Source organism: Mustela putorius, unplaced genomic scaffold, assembly GCF_011764305.1.
Source record: "Mustela putorius furo isolate JIRA1106 unplaced genomic scaffold, ASM1176430v1.1 tig00003923_pilon_pilon_pilon, whole genome shotgun sequence".
Lineage (NCBI taxonomy): Eukaryota > Metazoa > Chordata > Mammalia > Carnivora > Mustelidae > Mustela > Mustela putorius.
Window position 1 is genome coordinate 10,424,316 of NW_025422068.1, and position 20,427 is coordinate 10,444,742.

The following is a 20,427-nucleotide window of genomic DNA, read 5'->3' on the forward strand; positions in this document are numbered from 1 at the left end:
CCTGCCTCTCTGCCTACTTGTGATCTCTGTTAGATGAATAAATAAAATCTTAAAAAAAAAATGTCAATGCCATGAGACAGATTAAGAGAGACCTAACAGGGGCGACTGCTGGCTCAGTTGGTAGAGCGCATGACTCTTAATCTTGGAGTTTGAGATCAAGCTGCATATGGGGTACAGAGCTTACTTAAAAAAAAAAATGGCAAGTGAATGCAAAGTACAATCTGGATCAACCCAGGGTTTGCTTTGCATTGCAGGCATTAAGACAATTTTTTAAAATTAAGTAGGCTCCATACCCAGTGTGGGGCCTGAACTCATGACATGACAGCAAGAGTCCCATGCTCTACCAACTGAGCCAGCCAGGTGCCCCTATTATTAAGACAGTTTTACAAAACTTAAGAAAGGTCTGTAGATCTGTTATTGTATCAATATTAACTTCTGATTTTCATAATTATACTGTGATTATATAGGAATGTTCTTGTTTTTAAAAATACACACTGAGAGGGGCGCCTGGGTGGCTCAGTGGGTTAAGCCGCTGCCTTCGGCTCAGGTCATGATCTCAGGGTCCTGGGATCGAGTCCTGTATCGGGCTCTCTGCTCAGCAGGGAGCCTGCTTCCCTCTCTCTCTCTCTCTCTCTGCCTGCCTCTCTGTCTACTTGTAATCTCTCTCTGTCAAATAAATAAATAAAAATCTAAAAAAATAAATACACACTGAGGTATTTAAAGAGTAAAGGGGCATCATATCTCAAATTTATTCTCAAATGGTTAAAAAAAGTATATACTCATAGAAAATGAACTAGGGCAAAATGCTAACACTTTAAGAATCTGGGGAAGAGAATACTTCATACTATTTTTACAGCTTTTCCAAGTATGAAATTATAAATAAAAATTATCATAATAAAAAATTTTAAAGGTATACAGGATACTGCACAAAGTTTGGCACATAAGTGTGCAATAAATGACAGTTTTCAGATATTTTGTACCTCTTTTCAGATGAAGAAACAAACTGAGAAGTGAAATAAATGGTCTACGAAAGACCATGGCAAACTGGTGATGAGGCTGGATTTTGAACTCAGATCTGTTCCGTAGCAGCCTCTGTGCTTTCACTAAAATGAGGAAGGCTGAAAACTTCAGCTCTCCCACAGAGGTCTGGATGTCCTGTTTATAAGGAGAGGATGGCATTCCACAAAGACTGGCTTCAAACCACTCTGCAAACAGCTTGTTTGCTGGTTTCTTAGCAGAGAAGACTCAGACTGGGGCTGGGACCTCACACCTCCATCTGGCCCCCCCGGGTGCACATTTTATCTAGAGGGCGTCCAACTAGCTAACAAACGGACCAGGTCACCACCTGCGGGTTCTCCACTATAGGGCGGCAGGCCCTCCTGTAACCTTCCTGGGTCTTTATTCACTGATCTGAAACCCACTGAACATTCAGTCTGTGCTCACTGAGGGAGGAAGGGGAAGTTCTAGGACGACTGGATATATCTCTTCTATGGGACCTTCTCCACCTCATTGTCACCCCACGGGCAAGCTTAAACAGGGAAATTTTTAACGGACTTATTTTTCTGAATAGATAATACACATGGAACTAAAGTACATGAAGGCTTCCTCCCCTACCTCCCAGCTCGCCTTGCTCCTGACAACCAGTGCTTCCAGCTCAGAAATGCAACTCTGTGAGAGCTCTCCAAATGACCAGAGTCAGCTATATCATATCATGATACTAAGCTAACCTTTTACCCAGGATATTCCAAGTGATCACTGTAAATGTAGACTCCCCATTTAGGCATTTAAAAAAGATCCTGAAAGGGGCGCCTGGGTGGCTCAGTGGATTAAAGCCTCTGCCTCCGGCTCAGGTCATGATCCCAGGGTCCTGGGATCGAGCCCCGAGTCGGGCTCTCTGCTTGGCGGGGAGCCTGCTTCCCTCTCTATCTGCCTGCCTCTCTGCCTACTTGTAATCTCTGTCCGTCAAATAAATAAATAAAATCTTAAAAAAAAAAAAGATCCTGAAAATAACGTATGTAAATATGTTTTCAACACATGGACATGACTGAAGGTCACAACTTTTTTCTTAAGTGAAACTCTGTGCTGTAAATGACCACGATAGATGTCTCCGAATTATGGTTGTAAGATGGATAGTTAGAGAGTGCCAGGAGCTCACCTGGTTCCTGTCGCGTGCATTCGTGTACCTGATCTTCTGAATGAAGTAGAATATGAGCCATGCTGAAGAAATAATCATCAGAACAATAAAGGATATTGACACGAAGACTAGAGAGCCACGGCTGAAGTTCTTTGGCGGCATTCGCGTTCCAACAGCTATTGTCATTTGTACAGAGATGTTTTTCTCCAGATAACTCAAAATATCCTTACCCCTCAATTCTGTAATCATGACAGCAATGATATCTCCAGTGCCTGTAATGTAAAATAAATATAGACGCTCAAATGACCTTTAAAATTTACAGGAACATCACACATATGAAAATGCTATTTAGAGAAACAACTATGATTTCTGCTACTGGGAGGGGTGTGCAGAATCAGTTTCTCAGGTGGAACGAATCTGCAGCTGGGTACGCTCTGGCTCTAAGTGGGAACAAGAATCCAGGTGGAGTGCTTAAGACTCAGAGTGTGGAAGGACTGTAGTGCTAAGAGCCACATTAACTTGTCTTATAACTATATTTAAAAAACAGATTAAATCAGCCAAATGTGAAGACAGACAGTATAAAACATATGATACAACATAATGTGATAAAATCACCACAGGTCTTTACTGTAGAACCTTTTCCATTAAAACCTTCCTGAGAAAGTCCCACCTCCTTAAGAAAAGGAGAACAGTGCTAGTACTTACAATACAAAAAGCACTAGGACTTATCATACAAAAAATTGGTAGTTTTTGCACTACTCACTCTTAGAAATATTTATGGAGCATCTATTGTGTGCAGAACTGCTATAAGGAATAGAAAGAAGTACAGCATCTGCAGCTTTATAATATCACCAACATGACACAAATCTGCCAACAGAGCTGCAAAAGCCAAATGGCCCGTGGTAAAGCTTCATGAGAAACACCGGAGACTACCCTTGGTCTTGTGTCTAGACCTGACGAGAGGAAGGTTCCTTTCTTCTTTACCCCAGAACCCTTCCAGAAATTAACACCCCCCTCAAGATACGCCCAAGCCTCAAAAGCCTCGACTAGCTGGGCACAGAAACCTTTCTGGCTTCTAACAGCGGTCCAGAGGTTCTGCCACAGCGACAAGCCACTGAAGGCAAACACCAGGATGTGAGGTTCTCTTTGAGCCATCCACCTCTTTCACTTATGTAATCTCCAGGAGGAGTAACACCGTCAAGGCAAGTTACTCCCTCTCCTGTGGAGCGTGAAATTACTGCTCCTTTCCTCCTCCACAAAGGGAGGTCATTTCCCACTTCCTTTCCAGGAAAAAGGGCTGCCGAACCACACCAGTCGAGCTGCTGACGAGCCTCCTTCCTAAGCCGGGGCTGGCGGCAATGTGCAACTTCCAGCACACTTCAAAGCAAGGACTAGGACTCTGGGGGTCACAGGAAGGAGAACAAACATTTCTATTTCAGGAAAGAGAAAATTATAACTATTTATCCAAGTCTGAATAAGGTCTGCACGTAAATGTAAACCACCAAAGCCAAATGAACAAATACCTCAGAACTTGCCCTTTCAAAGTCTTCATCAATGAATTCTGCTAAGTGTTTGGTTTATGTGTTTACCATCTTTAGCTAAAAGAATTACCCTCATTATCCCAGGCAGTCAAAAGGCCACAGTCAACTGAAAAGAAAGTCAATAATTAAATGCTTCATGAAGAATTTAACCTGGTGGCACACAGATCTTATGCATTACCTTATTCAAAATCGTGCCAGCCATTTTATCAGAATACTAATTAAAAAAAAAAAAATTCAAAAAACAAAAAGAAAACTGCAGAAGTAAAGAAAGCAACAAAGTTAACATCTAAGAGTTCTGATCAGTGAGTTAGAGAGAAATCATCAAGTAATGCTAAACCATTTAAATTTTCCATTTAGAAACCTTAGGTCTGTGCTTTTAAACTGCTGTTCAGCAGGGAACGGTGTGCGGTGTCGGGTACCAGGCCCGGCTATAAAGTAACTGAGACGGATCCCACAACCGACACATGACAATCAGTCTCATTGCTTTATAATCGCACCAGGCACAAAGGGTTTTAGAAACCAGTTCTGAGGCTTCCTCTTGAAGACTCAAGCTGGGAGAGGAGCAGGGAAAGCTGCACAGGTAGCTGGGGAAACCGATCCACACAATTTCTCTTGTTCAAAGGACACTAAGTGAACATCACCTAATTTCAACGGGAAAGCTGTTTGGGAAAAGAAGTGGTTAATTATTTCAACCATCCACTCAATGGTATTTATTGAGCACATACTATGATCAAAGTTCCCTAATGTTTACTTTTTTTTTTAAAGATTTTATTTATTTGAGAGATAGAGAGAGAGGAGAAGGTCAGAGGGAGAAGCAGACTCCCTGAGGAGCTGGGACTTAATCCTGGGACTCTGGGATCATGACCTGAGCCAAAGGCAGTTGCTTAACCAACTGAGTCACCCAGGCACCCTACCTTTTTTTGTTTTTAAAGATTTTATTTTGAAGTGATCTCTATACCCAATGTGGGGCTCAAACTTACAACACCAAGATCAAGAGTTGCATGCTCTACAACTGAGCCAGCCAGGTGCTCCCCATCCTAACGTCTGCTTTTTAAAGACAGAAAATTTATGGGCTGTGAAGTAAGAAAAAACAGATATATTGGTCTCCCCAGGTTCTTGGCACAGAGCTACTAAAACCCCTGGCAATTTCCTAAGTGATAAGAGCATGAGGATCATCTTTTGTTCTGATATCTGGTTTTGGATCCTGACATGGTGATTTTAAGTCCCTTGAAACTTCCTGGGTGACAGGAGTCTTTTGTTTTAATGAGATGACTAGTAGACTAGTAGTGGGCCATGAAGAGAAGCTTGGAACTTTCAGTCCATCCCCTCCATCCTCTGGGGAGGGGAGAGGAGAAAGAGACTGAGTTAATGACCAATCATGCTGATGTGATGAATTCTCCATAAAAACTCCCACACTGTGCTGTCTGGAGAACTTCTGGGTTGGTAAGCATGTGCGGGGACTGGGAGGGCAGCAAACCAGAGGGCCCTTTCCCATAAACCTTGCCCTGAGCATCTTCAGCTGGCCATTCATCTGTATCTTTTCCTATACCCTTCATAATCAACCAGTAAATGTGTTTCCTTGAGTTCTGTGAGCCATTCTAACAAAGTTTGGGACACTATGAGGGGGTTGTGGGAAAACTGATTTATAGCTAGCTGGTGAAGTAAAGGTGATGGCCTAGGACTTTTGGTTGGGGCAGGGAGGGGGCAGCCTTGTGGGTCTGAGCTCTTAACCCGTGGGATATGACCCGAACTCCAGGCAGACAGGGTCAGAATCCAACTGAATTCTTGGACACCCAGTTAGTATGGCTGAGAATTGCTTCATATAGGCGAAAGCCCCACACAATAGGCGACTGGAAGTGTCACAGAAGCATATGTGTGACTAGCACAGGAGACACACACACAAGAGGATTTTTTCCTTTATACTTGTTCTTGATTATGAGAAAACTGTCCTTACTCTCAAAGAGCAAAGGAGAATCCAACTGCAATTCAATTTAAGAAAAAAAAAAAAAAAGCTAAACAAAGTATTGGATAAATAAAAGGTATACCTATTTAAAAAAAAAAAAAGGAGCAAAGGAGAATCTTTTTTTTTTTTTTTTTTTTAAAGTAGGCTCCATACTGGGCCTGTGGGGCTTGAACTCACAACCTCCCAAGATCATAACCTGAGCTGAGACCAAGAGCTGAACGCTTAAGGGACTGAGCCAGCCAGGCGCCTGGAGCAAAGAAAAATCTTAAAGGGGCTAGAAAGAGAAGCCAGGGAGGCAGTCGTATAGGCTAGCAGAGAGGGGGAGATTGCTAGCAGGACAGGCAAGGGGGCTAAGCCACTGCTCCTCAAGCAAAATGAAGAAAAATGACAGCAGGTTGTGAGAATACTAGTCAAGCCGCTCGGTTCTTAACCCTTTCTGCCTGTAACTTACTTAAAGTATCTGATGACAGGAGACCCTCCTAACAAGAAAAGCCCCGTTCTGCTGATTTCATTCATCTCCTCACTTCCCACCCCTAAAGCTGATCTGGGCTCAAAGACCCTGAATGAAGGATGTCTCGGACACCTGACTTTTAAAGATCTGATAGTAAGGCCAGAGAGGGTATAAGCCTCAGGATAAAGGTCACGTTAGGTCAAGTGGTGATTATTAAGAGTTAAAGACTTATCAGACTACAATGATGTGAACACTCAAGGAGAGATGACAAATATCTGGAACATCTACCACCACTAACCCTAATCCTAACCTTTAGCTAACACTGCTAATAAATCACACATATGGCCTCAGAATCCCAAGCATTTCAACTCGCCCAGCACCCAGGATTAATTTACCAGAGATGATAAATCAGTAAAAATCTAAGTGCAATCCCTGCTTTTACCTATTTTCTTAAAACTTTTTCCACATCTGTTCTTTAATGTGAATCTGTGTTTCCACTGCTTGAATTTGGCTACTTTATGAAAACAATTCTACTCTTTCTCTCCCACCTTTGCCTTTAAAAAGAAAATTCCTTCTCCTTTGGAGAATTTGCAAACCCCAGAACAGTTTCAAATCATGACATTTCCTCCCTGAATACTTAATTCCTTAATTCATTTACCACCTCCTTAATTCATTTATCACCTTCAAGAAACTGAGCTCTGATACAGAACTGTTCCAACCGAATTCCGGAACTCCCTCTCATTCATTCCTCCCAACCACCCCAGGAAGCACAAACCTGCTGGCCAACACTAGCCCCAAGGCTTTCACAGGGATCCGAGCTTCAGCTCCGGGAGTCCTTCCAGATGGGAAATACCAGAAGCCCCCAGCCCTGACCCACACATAGCCGTTCTTCCCTCTCAGGGCAAGCGCAGTCCAGCGGGGTGGCTGATCGTTTCACCTTAGAAAGGCAGATCCAGGAAGGAAACAAATGAGCTGCCTGAGGCATCAGGCCACAAGGGGAGAGAGGTGCTTTTACTGTAAGCTGCTTTACTTTTTTACTATAAGCTTACTCAATTTTTTTTAAAAAAGAAAACAACCTCCCTATACAAAACCCCACTTTATAGAGGTTTTATCTCTCTCTCTCTCTTTTTTTAAAGATTTATTTATTTATTTGACAGACAGAGATCACAAGTAGGCAGAGAGGCAGGCAGAGAAAGAGTGAGAGAGGGAAGCAGGTTCCCTGCTGAGCAGAGAGCCCGACGCGGGACTCGATCCCAGGACCCTGAGATCATGACCTGAGCCAAAGGCAGCGGCCTAACCTACTGAGCCACCCAGGCGCCCGAGGTTTTATCTCTTAATGGAAGAATATGTTTGTTAAGTTCAAATCACCTGCTGAAGTTTTAGGGAATTTTGCTCTTAGGTGATTTTAGTGTATTTCCCATAAAAAGGTTCAGGGAGGTGTGGTATTCCCTAAGTATCTGCAGTGAAACCAGTATAACTTCTGGTAGGTTACGGTGTGGAATCAGACTTCTTCCTACAGAATTCAGTGACCTATGTTTACATATAAAACAGAAAAACAGAACACTAACACTTTAGGTGAGAGAATTAAATTTGCTTTCCGGTTCCAACCTGGCTGCTGCTGAGGGAAAGGGGGGGCCTAACCCAGGGACTTTCTGTAGCACTCTCTGTCAAGTCAAGCTGCACAGATCGCAGCACCCGCCATCCTGTGCCTCAGGGTGTCTGCTCACAAGTGGTCTGAGGCTTCTGCCTTCCACAGACTTCAATCCTTCTCAAATATTTATCTGTAACACTTCTGGCTTCTTCAAACCCAGTACTCATTCTTCTCTCCTTTGACCCCCTTTAGGAACTCAAGGGGGAGAGAGGAAAAAAAAAAAAAAGATTGGCTAATTCTTTTAGGAAATAAATACAGCTTTAATTCTGACAGATGTAGATGGCAGGTTCTATCAATTATAGACATCCTGCTGAGATCTGCCAGCATTTTTCTAATGCCTAATTTGTCATGTCACTCTGTTCAAAGCCTCTAACATCTGCAACAACACGGAGGGACCCAGAGGGCAGTATGCAAAGCAAAAAAAAGTCAGGCTGAGAAAGACAAATGCCATTATGATCTAACTATATGGAAACTAAAAAAACGAAACAAATGAGCAAACCAACAAAAACCAGACTCTTAAATATAGAGGGGTTGGGGGTGAGGGATGGACGAGATAGGTGAAGGGGACTGAGAGGTACAAGCCCCCCATGATAAGTCACAGAAATGGGAAGTGTGGTATAGGGAATACAGCCGAGAATACTGTACTAACTCCGCATGGTGACAGAGGATGTGACCCTGTGGTGAGCACGGACTCGTGCACAGAATCGTCAGATCCCTGTTGTAAACCCAAAACTCAGATAACACTGGGTGTCAGCCATGCTTCAACAAAAATTAAAGAAAAAAAAACAAAGAAAAGTCTTTACCCCTTCTGTCAGCTAAATAAAGTTCAAACTTCTTAAACTGACATTCAAAGCGTTTTGGGAACCAAATGGGCCTAAAGGTAACAGACAGTCACGTGACAGTAGACACTATTGCCCAAACGAAGCTGTCTGTCACAGTGACTGAAACTGTGGCTCATACAGTCCAAGCAGAATGGAGGCATCATGCCCAGGGGAGGAGAACTGCAAGAAAATGGACCCAGAAGCTTCAGCAAAACAGAAGGTAAGGAGGAGAGGAGAGAAAGGGAAGAAGCAACGGTCAGAGAACAGGACACTAGACTCGAGACCAGAGATGTTAGCGATTCTGGGAGATACTGAGGATGGGAGTCTGGCCAGGTGTGCACTTTCCCTGTGGACTGGGAGGCTGGCTGGGATGACGGCAGGGCTGTGCACAGGTAAGTCAGCCAGGAGTCAAGGCCTCTGAGGAGTGTGGGGACATGAGTGTGTGGAACGCAGGAATGAAGGGTGAAGCTGTGTCACTGGGAAAGCAGCTGCACTGCATCTAGAAAGCACTGGCCCCACAGCATCCGGGTGGTGCCCCAGTTGCACAGTGCTGACTGGCTTGGACCTGGACTCTCCTGACAAGGCTGACATTCAGGGGCTCCATGGGTGAGCCACAAGGGGGACTCCAAAGTCACTCCTCCATTAATTGCTGACAATACTCGGCTGCAGTCCATCCTCAGCAAGAGCGAGGGTCTACTAAACCCTTGTCCCTTCAGTCTCAGCCCAAGGAGAGCAAAGGCTCAACGCCCAGTGTTCAAGAGGTGGTTTCTGTTCTTATACCATCTCCTGACCGTATGCACCCATCACATAATCTATCTCTTCCTCCTCAAAAAAGACAGTAGGAGCCAAGACCCGCATGGAAGAGAAAGTCACTTTCTCTTCCTTCATTTAGAGGCAGAAACGAGGGGAAGGGGTAACTGGGGAGACAATCACCAGTCAGCAGAGGTCAGATAATCTTTGAGTTAAGAGCGTTCTTAGGGGTCTTCTTCAACGCAATACAAATAACTTCCTGACCAGTTCAGGTAGCTAGCTTGAGCCACGGGGAGTTCTAAGTGTTGGAAAGGTCTTCCTATAATTAAAATCTTGATTCCTAAATGCCCACTCATGGCTCCTGGTTCTCTTCGGTTGAGAAGCACCACCAAACAAATACACTATATTTTACTATCGATTGTGTAAAACACCATCAACGGTTACGAAGGAAAAATCCTCCCAGTAAACCGTAAGATGCCGCCAGATATAAGAAACACCCAACTTCATGCTGTAAGTCCCAGAATGGACAAAAATTCTTCCACGCAGCAGTCCTTCATTCAGATAGTCAAAGACCGCTTCTCTGGTACTCCACCTCAGGCTTTCCTCCACCTAGCTCCTCCTAGAGCCCCAGATCATTCATTTACAAACATTTTTAAAGGACCCAACACAGAAAAGCTGGAGGTATGGTCTAAAAACCTCTTTTCCTCCAAACCATTCACGAGTAAGTTACTGGTGAAACATGTCATCCCCTCCAAACATTTAGTGTGTCTTTTCCTACAAACAAAAACCATTTACAGAGTACAACCATCGAACCGGGAAGTGAACACTGACGCATTACTACGGCCTCATCTCAGAGCCCACTCGAGCATCCCATTTCCCAACCACATCCTAGAGCAGAAAGGGATCAGGGCTGTATGTGCTGCCCTCAGCTGTCTCATCCTATGGCTGTCAGTCTGGACCAGTTTCTCAAACACTCCCTGATGCCCACAACCTTGACACTTGGGAAGATGACAGACAGCCACCTTCGTCTGGATGGATCCAGCATCTCCATGGAGCTGGATTCAGGTCACACATTTCTGGCAGCAGCCCCAAAAGAAGTGAGGCTGTGCTCTGTTCAGTGTGTTCTAGCAGGTGGTGCAGTCAGGACACAGCCCGACAATGCGCTCCTCAGCCATTTCCACTGTGAAGCCACTCTTTCCCCTTTTTGTAATTCATAAGTATTCTGTGGGGAGGTACTTTGAGATTTGGTAACTACTCCATTCCTCATCAAGATTTCAATATACTTTTACTTTTTAGATTAGTATGACTTCAGGGTGCCTGGGTGCCTCAGGTGGTTAAGCGTATGCCTTCCGCTTAGGTCATGATCCCCGGGTCCTGGGATTGAGCATGAAATCAGGGTCTCTGCTCAGCAGGGAGTCTGCTTCTTCTTCTCCCTCTGCCCCTCACTCCACTCGTGCTCGTTCTCTGTCTCTCTTAAATAAAATAAAAATAAAGATTAGTATGAATTCATGTTCCTTTGTTATTTAATGGGCTAATAAAATTATTATTGTCATTATTCATTTTCATGCTCAAATTGCAAATGGTAAATCACTATTTACAGATCTTTTCCAACCTGTTCATTTGTGGACATCCATTTTTCAATGTCTTTATTAAGTTGTATTCATTTTTAGCATTTTATTTATTAAAACAAAATGCTAACAATGAATACAATGCATCCAATATTAAGAGCAGCACGGGGCTACCTCTCCCTACCTCTGAATATTATGTTCCCAAGGACACAACCCAAGCTTCCAATATACTTTTTGGCAACCAGGACACATGTTAGCGCAAGCAGGGATTACAGGACACAAGGTTCCCGGGATCCTCTGCTCTAACTATTACTTAACCCAAGTCTCCACAAACTCTTACTGCTAATTTTTTGAGCCCATTTGCAGGTTAACTTAACGAATACCTTCTTTTCATTGTTTCGTGTGTTCCAAGATCCACCTAGTTTCATGTCATTTTCAAGTTAAGATACCTACCTTTATATTTCCTTACAAATTTTTGATATAAGCATTTTGAATGGGAGGAGAGAGAAAGGTTCAGTACTGAGTGAGGCACTCTACCCAGAGAAGACATGCACCAAGCACCAACACTGTGACAGCCTGCAGACCTGTTATTTACTTTTAAGGATCTCTAAGTCTGTGGGCACTCAGTGAACTCAACAGGAAAGCGGATGGTGGGTGGTGGGAGCCAGGTTTCTTGCAGCTGCAGTGGGAGTTTACAGGCAGGCAAGCGGGGGAGAATAGAATGATGCATGTGGTCATGGGTTAGAGCTGGAGACCTGGGTATGGACTCATTCTTAGCTTGACACAGACACACAGGGTTACATACGGAAGTATCTGTGGATATGTGTCCAGGAAAGGGTTGGTATATATACACATATTCCCTTGCTCTGTCAGCACAGAGGACCCAGAAGCAACAAAACCACAATGGTAACAAGCACACCTAACGCCCACAGCTTGGTTTCTAATGTCATTCTCCAGTTAGGGGAACCAGGGCTCCTGGGAGAAAATAGCTGATTCTCCAACTGGGACAGGAAGTGCATCTAAGATAAGCCTGGAGATCTCAGAGCACCAGAAAGGAAGAAAGTGTTCAAAAATAAGACAAAACAAAAAACAAAAAACCGAAAACCCAATACCCATGGTAACGAGCACACGTCTAAGGACCCAGAGCCAAGTGAAAGTGCTCCCAAGGGCCAACGACAGAAGAGTCTGAGTGACAAGAACAAGTAAAGTAGCACTGTATTCTAACACAAAGTATAAAATAACCATCCACAAGTCCACACTGGTATCAAGACATGAATAAATTAAGAAGCAGAGAAGAAACAAATCATCCACGCAGAGTCATCCCCCAAAGTCATACTCTTACGTGTGGGCTGTGTTCCGTGGCCTCCTTCTGGAAAGTAGCGTACAGGAAGAGAGAAACGAGGAGCTTCCTGGGGAGGAAGCCTGACAAAAACCCAACGAACAGCCAGGTGATGGTGGTCATTCGTGTTGACAGTGTGTACCCTGTGATCGTCCTCTTAAAGCCCCAGATCCTCAGTCTGATGAAGAGAATGACATCGAACACGTCCCAGCTGAAGGCCATGCTACAGGATCCCTGAGCAGGAGTCCTCAAAACCATCAGAAACAAAGGAAGTCTATGAATGGTCACAGTCAGAGACAAAGGAGACACAGGACACCTCCCTCCTGGACAGGGTCCTGGCACAGAAAACGGACATTAGTAACAACTAAGGAGATGTGAATAAAGTACAGACGTTCGTTAATGACTGTGTACTGTGCTCACTGGGTCACTAGATATCACACATGTACTATACTAATGTAGGAAGTTAACGGGAAACTGGGTGCATTCTTTATACTGTCTTTGCAATTGCCTGTAATGCTGTTCTAAAAAAAAATAGAATTTATTAAAAAAAAAGACATTACATAAAAGAGAACATTCTTTCATCAGGAAGAATGGAGGCTGGAAAACAAAGTAAACACTTTTTTTTAAAGTGCTGAAAGCGTCATCAGCTCAGAATTCTATATCAACGTCCTTGAAAAACAATGGCAGAAAAAAGACATCTTCACAGACGAGTGATGCAAGAACTCACACCCAGCAGATCTGCACTGGGAGAAACAATGAAAAAGTCGGCCTAGGTTGACAGGGAATGTGGAACTAGCAGGAGTTACAAACCACACAGGAAGTGCTACTCTGTGGGCTGGTCTATAAGCCCATGGCCTTCCTGTCATCATTTTGCCATTCCCATGACCTCCCCCTTCCTGCCCCACTGCCATATACAAGGGACCCCTCCACATTCCTCCTCTATGGGTACCCCGGACCTGGAAGGGGACAGTGGGGCTCAGTGGGGCAGAAAAGGCCTCTCAGGGTGCGTCTATCTGAGACTCTGGGGAAGGACTGTACGTGGCTGTGCACGTGGAGAATCCGTCACTAGGCTTTGTAGGCACAGGCCTGGGAGGACAATGCAGAGGACAGTCCTGCAGGACAGGCAATGTCTTGTCTCCCCAGGGCCCCACGCTCTGACAAACCACAAGTGTGGGGTGCTGTGAGGCCTCCCCATCAGGTCTCCCACGCCGCCTTCCCTAGCAGCCCTGCCTGTCAACATGCCGAAAGCTACCAAGTAAAACGTGTCTTCCATCCTGTCAACTACTGACCTGCTTCTGAAGCCAGTATTCTAAACTTCTGCTGATCCTTTATGTTATTTTGGCTTCTTCCACCCTCTGCTGCTGGTGAGGGAAAGATAAGCACAAGGAAGATAAAAAGGCAAACCAAGTGGGGAGTTCAAGCAACCCACTCAGGAGACAGAGCCCGCAAGGTCAGAGTTAGACAGGAAGGCGAGTGGACAGACTGTCTCAAGTCTCTGGCAGATGGACGGGCTCTTCGCTTCCACTTCAATTAAGATTCAGGGACACAAAGGAAAACATCAGAGCTTCTGGGATGGTTTTTGAACAGAAACATCAGCAGTTATTTTTTATAAGCAATTTTTAGTTTTAAAAAACTATGGCTTAAGTGTTTCCGTTTTATTTTTGTGAAGTTTTTAATTCCAGTAAACATACAGTGTTATATTAGTTTCAGGTGTACAAAACAGTGCTTCAAGAATTCCACACAATACCCAGTGCTCACCATAAATGCCCTCTTTAATTCCCATCACCCATTTCCCCCATTCCCCCACCCCTGCCCCTCTGGTGACCATCAGCTTGTTCTCTACAGTTAACAGTCTGTGTCTTGGTTTGTCTCTTTTCTCCCCCTTTGCTTGTTTGATTCTTAAATTCCACATTGTCCTTCTCTGACTCATTTTGCTTAGCGGTATACTCTCTAGTTTCGTCCATGTTGTCGATAATGGCAAGATTTCATCCTTTGTGATGGCTTCGTAATATTTGATTGTAAACACCCCCCCCCATCTTCTTTATCCGTTCATCAGTCAGTGGACACTGGGTTGCTTCCCTATCTTGGCTATCAGAAATAATCCTGCTATAAACATAGGGGTGCCTGTATCCCTTAGAATTAGTGTTCTTGTATTCTTTGGTAAGTACCCAGTAGTGTGATTACTGGGGCATAAGGTAGGTCTATTTTTAAGTTTTTGAGGAGACCTCATACTGTTTTCCACAGTAGCTGCACTGGTTTGCATTGTTACAAACAGTGCACGAGTTTCCTTTCTTTCCATATCCTCATCAACACCCGTTGTTTTTGTGTTCCTGATTTTAGCCATTCTGAGAGGTGTGAGGGGATATCACTGTGGTTTTGAATTTCATTTCCCTGATGATGGTTGATGATGAACATCTTTTCATGTGTCTGTTGCCCATCTGGATGTCTTCTTCAGAGAGATGGCTGTTCATGTCTTCTGCCCACTTTTTAATTGGATTGTTTTTCAGGTGTGGAGTTTGATAAGTTCTTTATAGTATTTTGGATACTAGTTCTTTACCGGATATGTGGTTTGCAAATATCTTCTCCCATTCCGTAGGCTACCTTTTAGTTTTGTTGATTATTTCCCTCTCTGTGCATAAGGTTTTTACTCTAATGAAGACTGAATCCTTTATTTTTGTTTTTGCTTCCCTTGCCTCAGGAGAAATATCTAGAAAGAAGATGCCACAGCCAAAGTCAAAGAGGTTACTGCCTGTATCATCCTCTAGGATTTTTATGGTTTTAGGTCTCACGTTTAGGTCTTCTGTATCTTTTTTGAATTTATGTTTGTCTGTAGTATAGGAACGTGGTCCACTTTCTCTTCTGCATGTGGCTGTCCAGTTTTCCCAATGCTGTTTGTTGAAGAGACGGTCTTTTTCCCATTGGATATTCTTCTCTGCTTTGTCAAAGATTAATTGACCATACAGTTGTAGGTTTATTTCTGAGTTTTCTCCTCTATCCCATTAAGTGTTTCAGTTTTAGATTTTTTTTTTTAATAATTCCACATTTTCTAAAACTGGATTGCATGGAAGATAAAAGAGAATTATTTGCAACTTAGGCAAAGAGATACACACAAACTCTTCTTTCCTATCACAGCAGTACATTTAAACTGTAGGCTCCATCTTTTCTGAGGCAATTAAATCCATATTCAATTAGAACAAAAAAAACTTTAAGTGCTATAACAACAGTGTGACTCTATTTTTGTGATGGTTTTTTTAAAGGATAAAGATACTAGACTTACACCAAGGAGCCCAAATTACTGATATTTAAAGATATTTTGCAGTATGTTTATGATTTATCTTTACTTGCTTTCATAAAATGATTTTTTATATTCACAAAGTATATTTTCTATACTGTACAAAGTGATATTTTTCTATTTATTGCTCAATAGTAAATATAGAGCTACAGAAGTGGTTTTTTTCTTTAAGGAGTAGGATGGGAAAAAGAAGTTAAAGGGCCATTCAAGTAATTCTTTGCAAGCAGCCAAAGGAACAGTAAGAAGCACCTGATAATGCTGGATAATACCAAGACTGAAAAGCAACATTACTATTTGGTTGCATCTTTATCTAAATTACATTTTTCTACTAACAACGGAAAGACTGTCCACAGATAAAACCGTAAGAGATTTCCAACTTGACAATGGTTTGACACAATGGAAGACTGATAAACAGTAACAGTAAAGCCTATATAAATTTTTAAAGTCCAAGAAAATAAATCCTTTAACTTTCAGACAAACGTACATTTTAAACTATCCAAGAGCCCATAACTTCCCTTTTATACTACCACACATCCGCTAACTACATTACAAAGAACTCATTCTCTAACTAGAGGTAACGAATAAAACCACAAATTGAGCTATCCTTCCTGTCAATGATGTCACGGACACTGCACTGGGAAAGATGTCCTTCAGGCACCCGATGAAGGGCATTCAGTAGAACAAACACGGGCAAGCTCTTGGAACATCGTTGACAAAGCAAGAAAACAAAATATTTATATTTAACAATGTGTAATTTTTAGGTCAGTTATAAACTCTGTCCTTAAGTGGAAGGAAAGCTCAATAAAACTAAGTATCTTCATGAAGTCATTTCAGTGCAGTGCACACTTATTTTGCTCACAGCATTCTGCTGACCACTGCAGAGAACAGCAAGATACATGCTTTCACATAAAGAAGCCTGCAGTCCTTTTCCCCTTCTGCCAGTCAAGTGTGCAAGTACCAAGCTAACAGGAGAACACCATCAGGGAGGTTCAACAAGACGCTCTGGAGACTGCAGAGACCCAGGATGGTAAATGGACTGAGGGGGTACTCAGGTCTCCTGGGGTTGGTTTTTTGGACTCTTACCAACTCATGGTAGTTCCCATTGCAATGCACAGAGAGGTACTGATCTAAGGTTTCTTGACTGAATGGAGGGTGGGCTGAACTGACAGGCCAGCCTGGGAAGGCTGAGACACGGATCTTCGGGTCCACTCCTTGAGATTATGAGTTATAGGCTGTTACTCGGAGGCAAGTGTCCTTGCACCTTACGTGGACAACAGGGACAGAAGGGGCTCTGCGGAGGGATGGGGCAGCAGCAGCACACGAATGTGGCAGGTCAGCAAGTGTGTCTCAGTGCAGAAGGACTCCCTCTGGAGCACAAGCACAGCCAGAAGAGCAGAGACTTATGGCATGTTGAAGACTGCTCTGCTGGAAAGATGGGGGCCAGAAGAGGGTTGAGACCCTGTGTGTGTGCTGGGCCAGTGCTGTCTAAGCTCACCCCATCCCCAGAGGCTACTAGACCTCCATCTAGTGTCACTTGGCTCGGCTGAAACAGCATCTCCCTGACCCTGATCATGGACAGTGTCCCAGGGCCTCCCTGCTCCCAGGTTCTTCACCTGGGGAGGGGTAAGGGGAGCCCACACTGTGTAGGGCCTGCTTGGCCACTGCTCGTTCCCTGTACACCCCCACCCAATGCTTCCTGATGGGTCTCCCAAGCCCACACTGGGAGGGCAGAGAAGCCAGGAACAACCTCCCAGCTGCTTAAGAGCAGCAGCCAGCTACGGAGCAGAGCGGCTCAGCTGCCCAGTGTGTTGGCTGAGGCAGGCATGCGACCCTGCACACTGAGCCCCAGCGCAGCACCACAACCAAGGTGGCCACTGAGTCTCACCAAGGACTATGCCTCCCACGGCTTGCAAATCCTAAATCCTAAATTCTAATGACTAGTCCCTGCCTTGGCACACAGCTGCTGTGAGGAAGAAGCCCTGAAGTTGAATTTACTATGCCCCCGTCCACCCTCTTACCCAACCTTCCCCCCAGTATCTAAAATGGCTTTCACGTTGCTTTTTCCCACTTCTGAGCTTCTCCCCTGAGGGTTCTCCTGCCTAGAAGACTCTTCTCAACTTGTGAATTCTCATTTAAATATTGCCTCCTCAGGATAGCCCTCTCTGACTGTGCAGAACTACGTTGGCCTTATAATGACTTCTTGTAATTATCCTCTCTGATTCAATGTTTTTCTTCTCTGTCTGATCATAACTCCACGAAAGCAGCAGCTCTCACGTGGGTCTTGTACACCTGGAGACCTGACAGGAGATCAAAAAATATCTGTTCATGAATTAGCATATAGAAGCCAAATCTCTCTGCTTGCTGTCCTGCCAAATCCCTCTGCCTGCCCCTCCAGGCAGGTCTCTGACTCACGCGGGTCCCCCACAGAGGGGGTCTTCTCTGGTCCAATACCGACAACCAAGCAGGGCCTAGCACAATGAAAGCCTCCTCTCTAAAGTCCTCTGATTGGTTCCTGCCAGCCTTCAGAGTCAGGAACTTGTTCTTGGTAATACTGAGGCCTGTCCTCCTAAGTCAGCGCTCAGTGGTCCCAATTATTGCACGCATGTGTCTCCCTATTGGAGTAAATGTTCCTTAAGGACCTGCACCTGCATACACTTACTTCTTCTGTAGAGCCCTAAAGGGTCGCTCACAGAACGCTTGGCAAGAGCAAATGTAATTTAGTATCTGTGGATGAACTATTTTGCACCAAATGTGTTTGAAACAATTATGTCATAGGGAAGAAAGGCCAGAAGAACAAAGAAAAAGTAGACTTGGGCATTAAAAAAAAAGTACTAGTCTTAAAGTTAGAGAAATAAGTACATTGATTCCATAATTATAAATGAGGTAGTGCTCAAGAAGAATAAATAACAACTGCACACTTTAACAAATTCATTACCTCAATAAAGTCACAATCATCCTATTAGGGGATTAGGCAGCCGCCCTTGATGTTGTACAAAGGAGGACGATGGTTCAAAGACTCCTTCACCTAAAGTCCTAAGGCTAGTCATCACTGGGTCTGGGATTCCAGTTCCAGCCTTGTGACTGTCAATGCCAAACTCTTTGCTATTTTAGAGGCACCCTGTGATCTGACAGAGTTTTAATTTTGCTTTTGTAACTAAAAAGATGATGCAGAATCCTGTGGCGAATTACAGGTCAGTGATAGACCCTTAAATATGATTCTGAAAGGTGAAGAAAGTAGAAGACAGTGGGACTGCTTTGGAAGTACAGATCTGTGAGCCAGACAAAATATTTCATGACACTTTTCTGGGGTGAGGAATATGTTAACAGGTGCAATGCCATGGAGAACGGACTGACACCAAGACAGAATTCTGCTTGGAAAACAGCACGTGAACAATAGCTCAGGGGTTCAAAGAAGAAAGGGCAAAAGTTCTCCTATCAAGAAACAACCAAGACCCTTTCATACCCTAAAATGAGCCTATTTAAGCAGAATCCACAAATCCCCAAACAAAATGGCATTTTAATTTTTCTCTAATTAAAAGTAAAAAAAATTAGGGGCGCCTGGGTGGCTCAGTGGGTTAAGCCGCTGCCTTCGGCTTGGGTCATGATCTTGGGGTCCTGGGATCGAGTCCCGCATTGGGCTCTCTGCTTGGCAGGGAGCCTGCTTCCCCCACCCCACCCCCCCCGCCTCTCTCTCTCTGCCTGCCTGTCTACTTGTGATCTCTCTCTGTCAAATAAATAAATAAAATCTTTAAAATAAAGTATACTTCAGAAATCTTTTCAGTGAATGGATTTATTTCCACTGCTTTTGTTAACAATACATCCATGCTTTCATTTAAATAATCTGTGTAACTCCCCAGTTACACAATGTACATAAAATAAACCGCATCATCCTAGAGCAGTTTGGTTCAGATAGAGAATTCGTAACTCTGAAATATTTAACCTCTGTGTTAAGGTCACAACTTGAGAAGTAATCTTTCTGTCTCACACACAGGCACTTAGCATGTCTCTACTCCTTGTAAAGCAAAGTGATTGTCTTTATTTTTACTTTTTTTGGCTCACATTTTATTTATTTTTTTAAAAGATTTTTATTTATTTATTTGACAGAGAGATAGAGATCATAAGTAGGCAGAGAGAGAGGGGAAGCAGGCTCCCTGCCGAGCAGGGAGTCCAACGTGAGACTCCATCCCAGGACTCTGAGATCATGACCTGAGCTGAAGACAGAGGCCCAACCCACTGAGTCACCCAGGTGCCCTTGGCTCATCATTCTATCTTTATCTGGCCTGTAACATTCCACCCTGAACACTGAAAATGAGAACCAAAGTCACAAGAGATATATATGAGTGTCTCAAAGTCAAAGTAAGAATACTTAGAGGCGTACAGCTCAAACAAAGCTTCCAGTTTAAGAATTTTTGTGTTGCTTTTGACCGTTAGCCTGTACCATATTAAAAAAAGTCATCTCTACACCCAACATGGGGCTCACATTCATGACCCCAAGATCAAGAGTCACATGCTGCACCGACTGAGCCAGTTGGACGTCCCAGATCCCACTTTTGAACAAGTTTAAAGAAGTGTTACTTTACATGCCATAACTTTCTAGAAATGTAAATTCAATGATTTGGGTAAATTCACAGGGGGTGTGCAACCACCACCAGCCAGTCTTTAGAATGTTTTCATTACCCCCTAAAGTTCTGTTGTGCCCGCAAGTGGATGGTCTGCACACCCAGCCCCCAGCCTGTACAGGCACTAACCTGCCTCGTGTCTCTACGAGTGGGACTTCCCTAGACCTAGAAATTGTGCCATTCACAGATGTTTCTAACTCCGGGCTTCCCGCGGGCATAAGGCTTTCGGAGGTCTATCCGTGTTGCTGCAGGTGCCAGCGGTCAACTCCGTGTAATTGCTGAACTGTGTTCCGTCCTG

General features: G+C 43.8%; 1 protein-coding gene across 3 annotated transcripts in view; it reads right to left on the reverse strand.

The window, feature by feature from the left end:
• Positions 1-20,427, reverse strand: part of RNF130 (ring finger protein 130) — a 133,698-nt gene that overhangs the window by 74,424 nt on the left and 38,847 nt on the right. For all 3 annotated transcript variants that reach the window (XM_045069343.1, XM_045069344.1, XM_045069342.1), the window contains exon 3: positions 2,156-2,406. In XM_045069343.1, the coding sequence (XP_044925278.1) occupies positions 2,156-2,406 (251 nt within the window). The remainder of the gene's footprint in view (positions 1-2,155; positions 2,407-20,427) is intronic.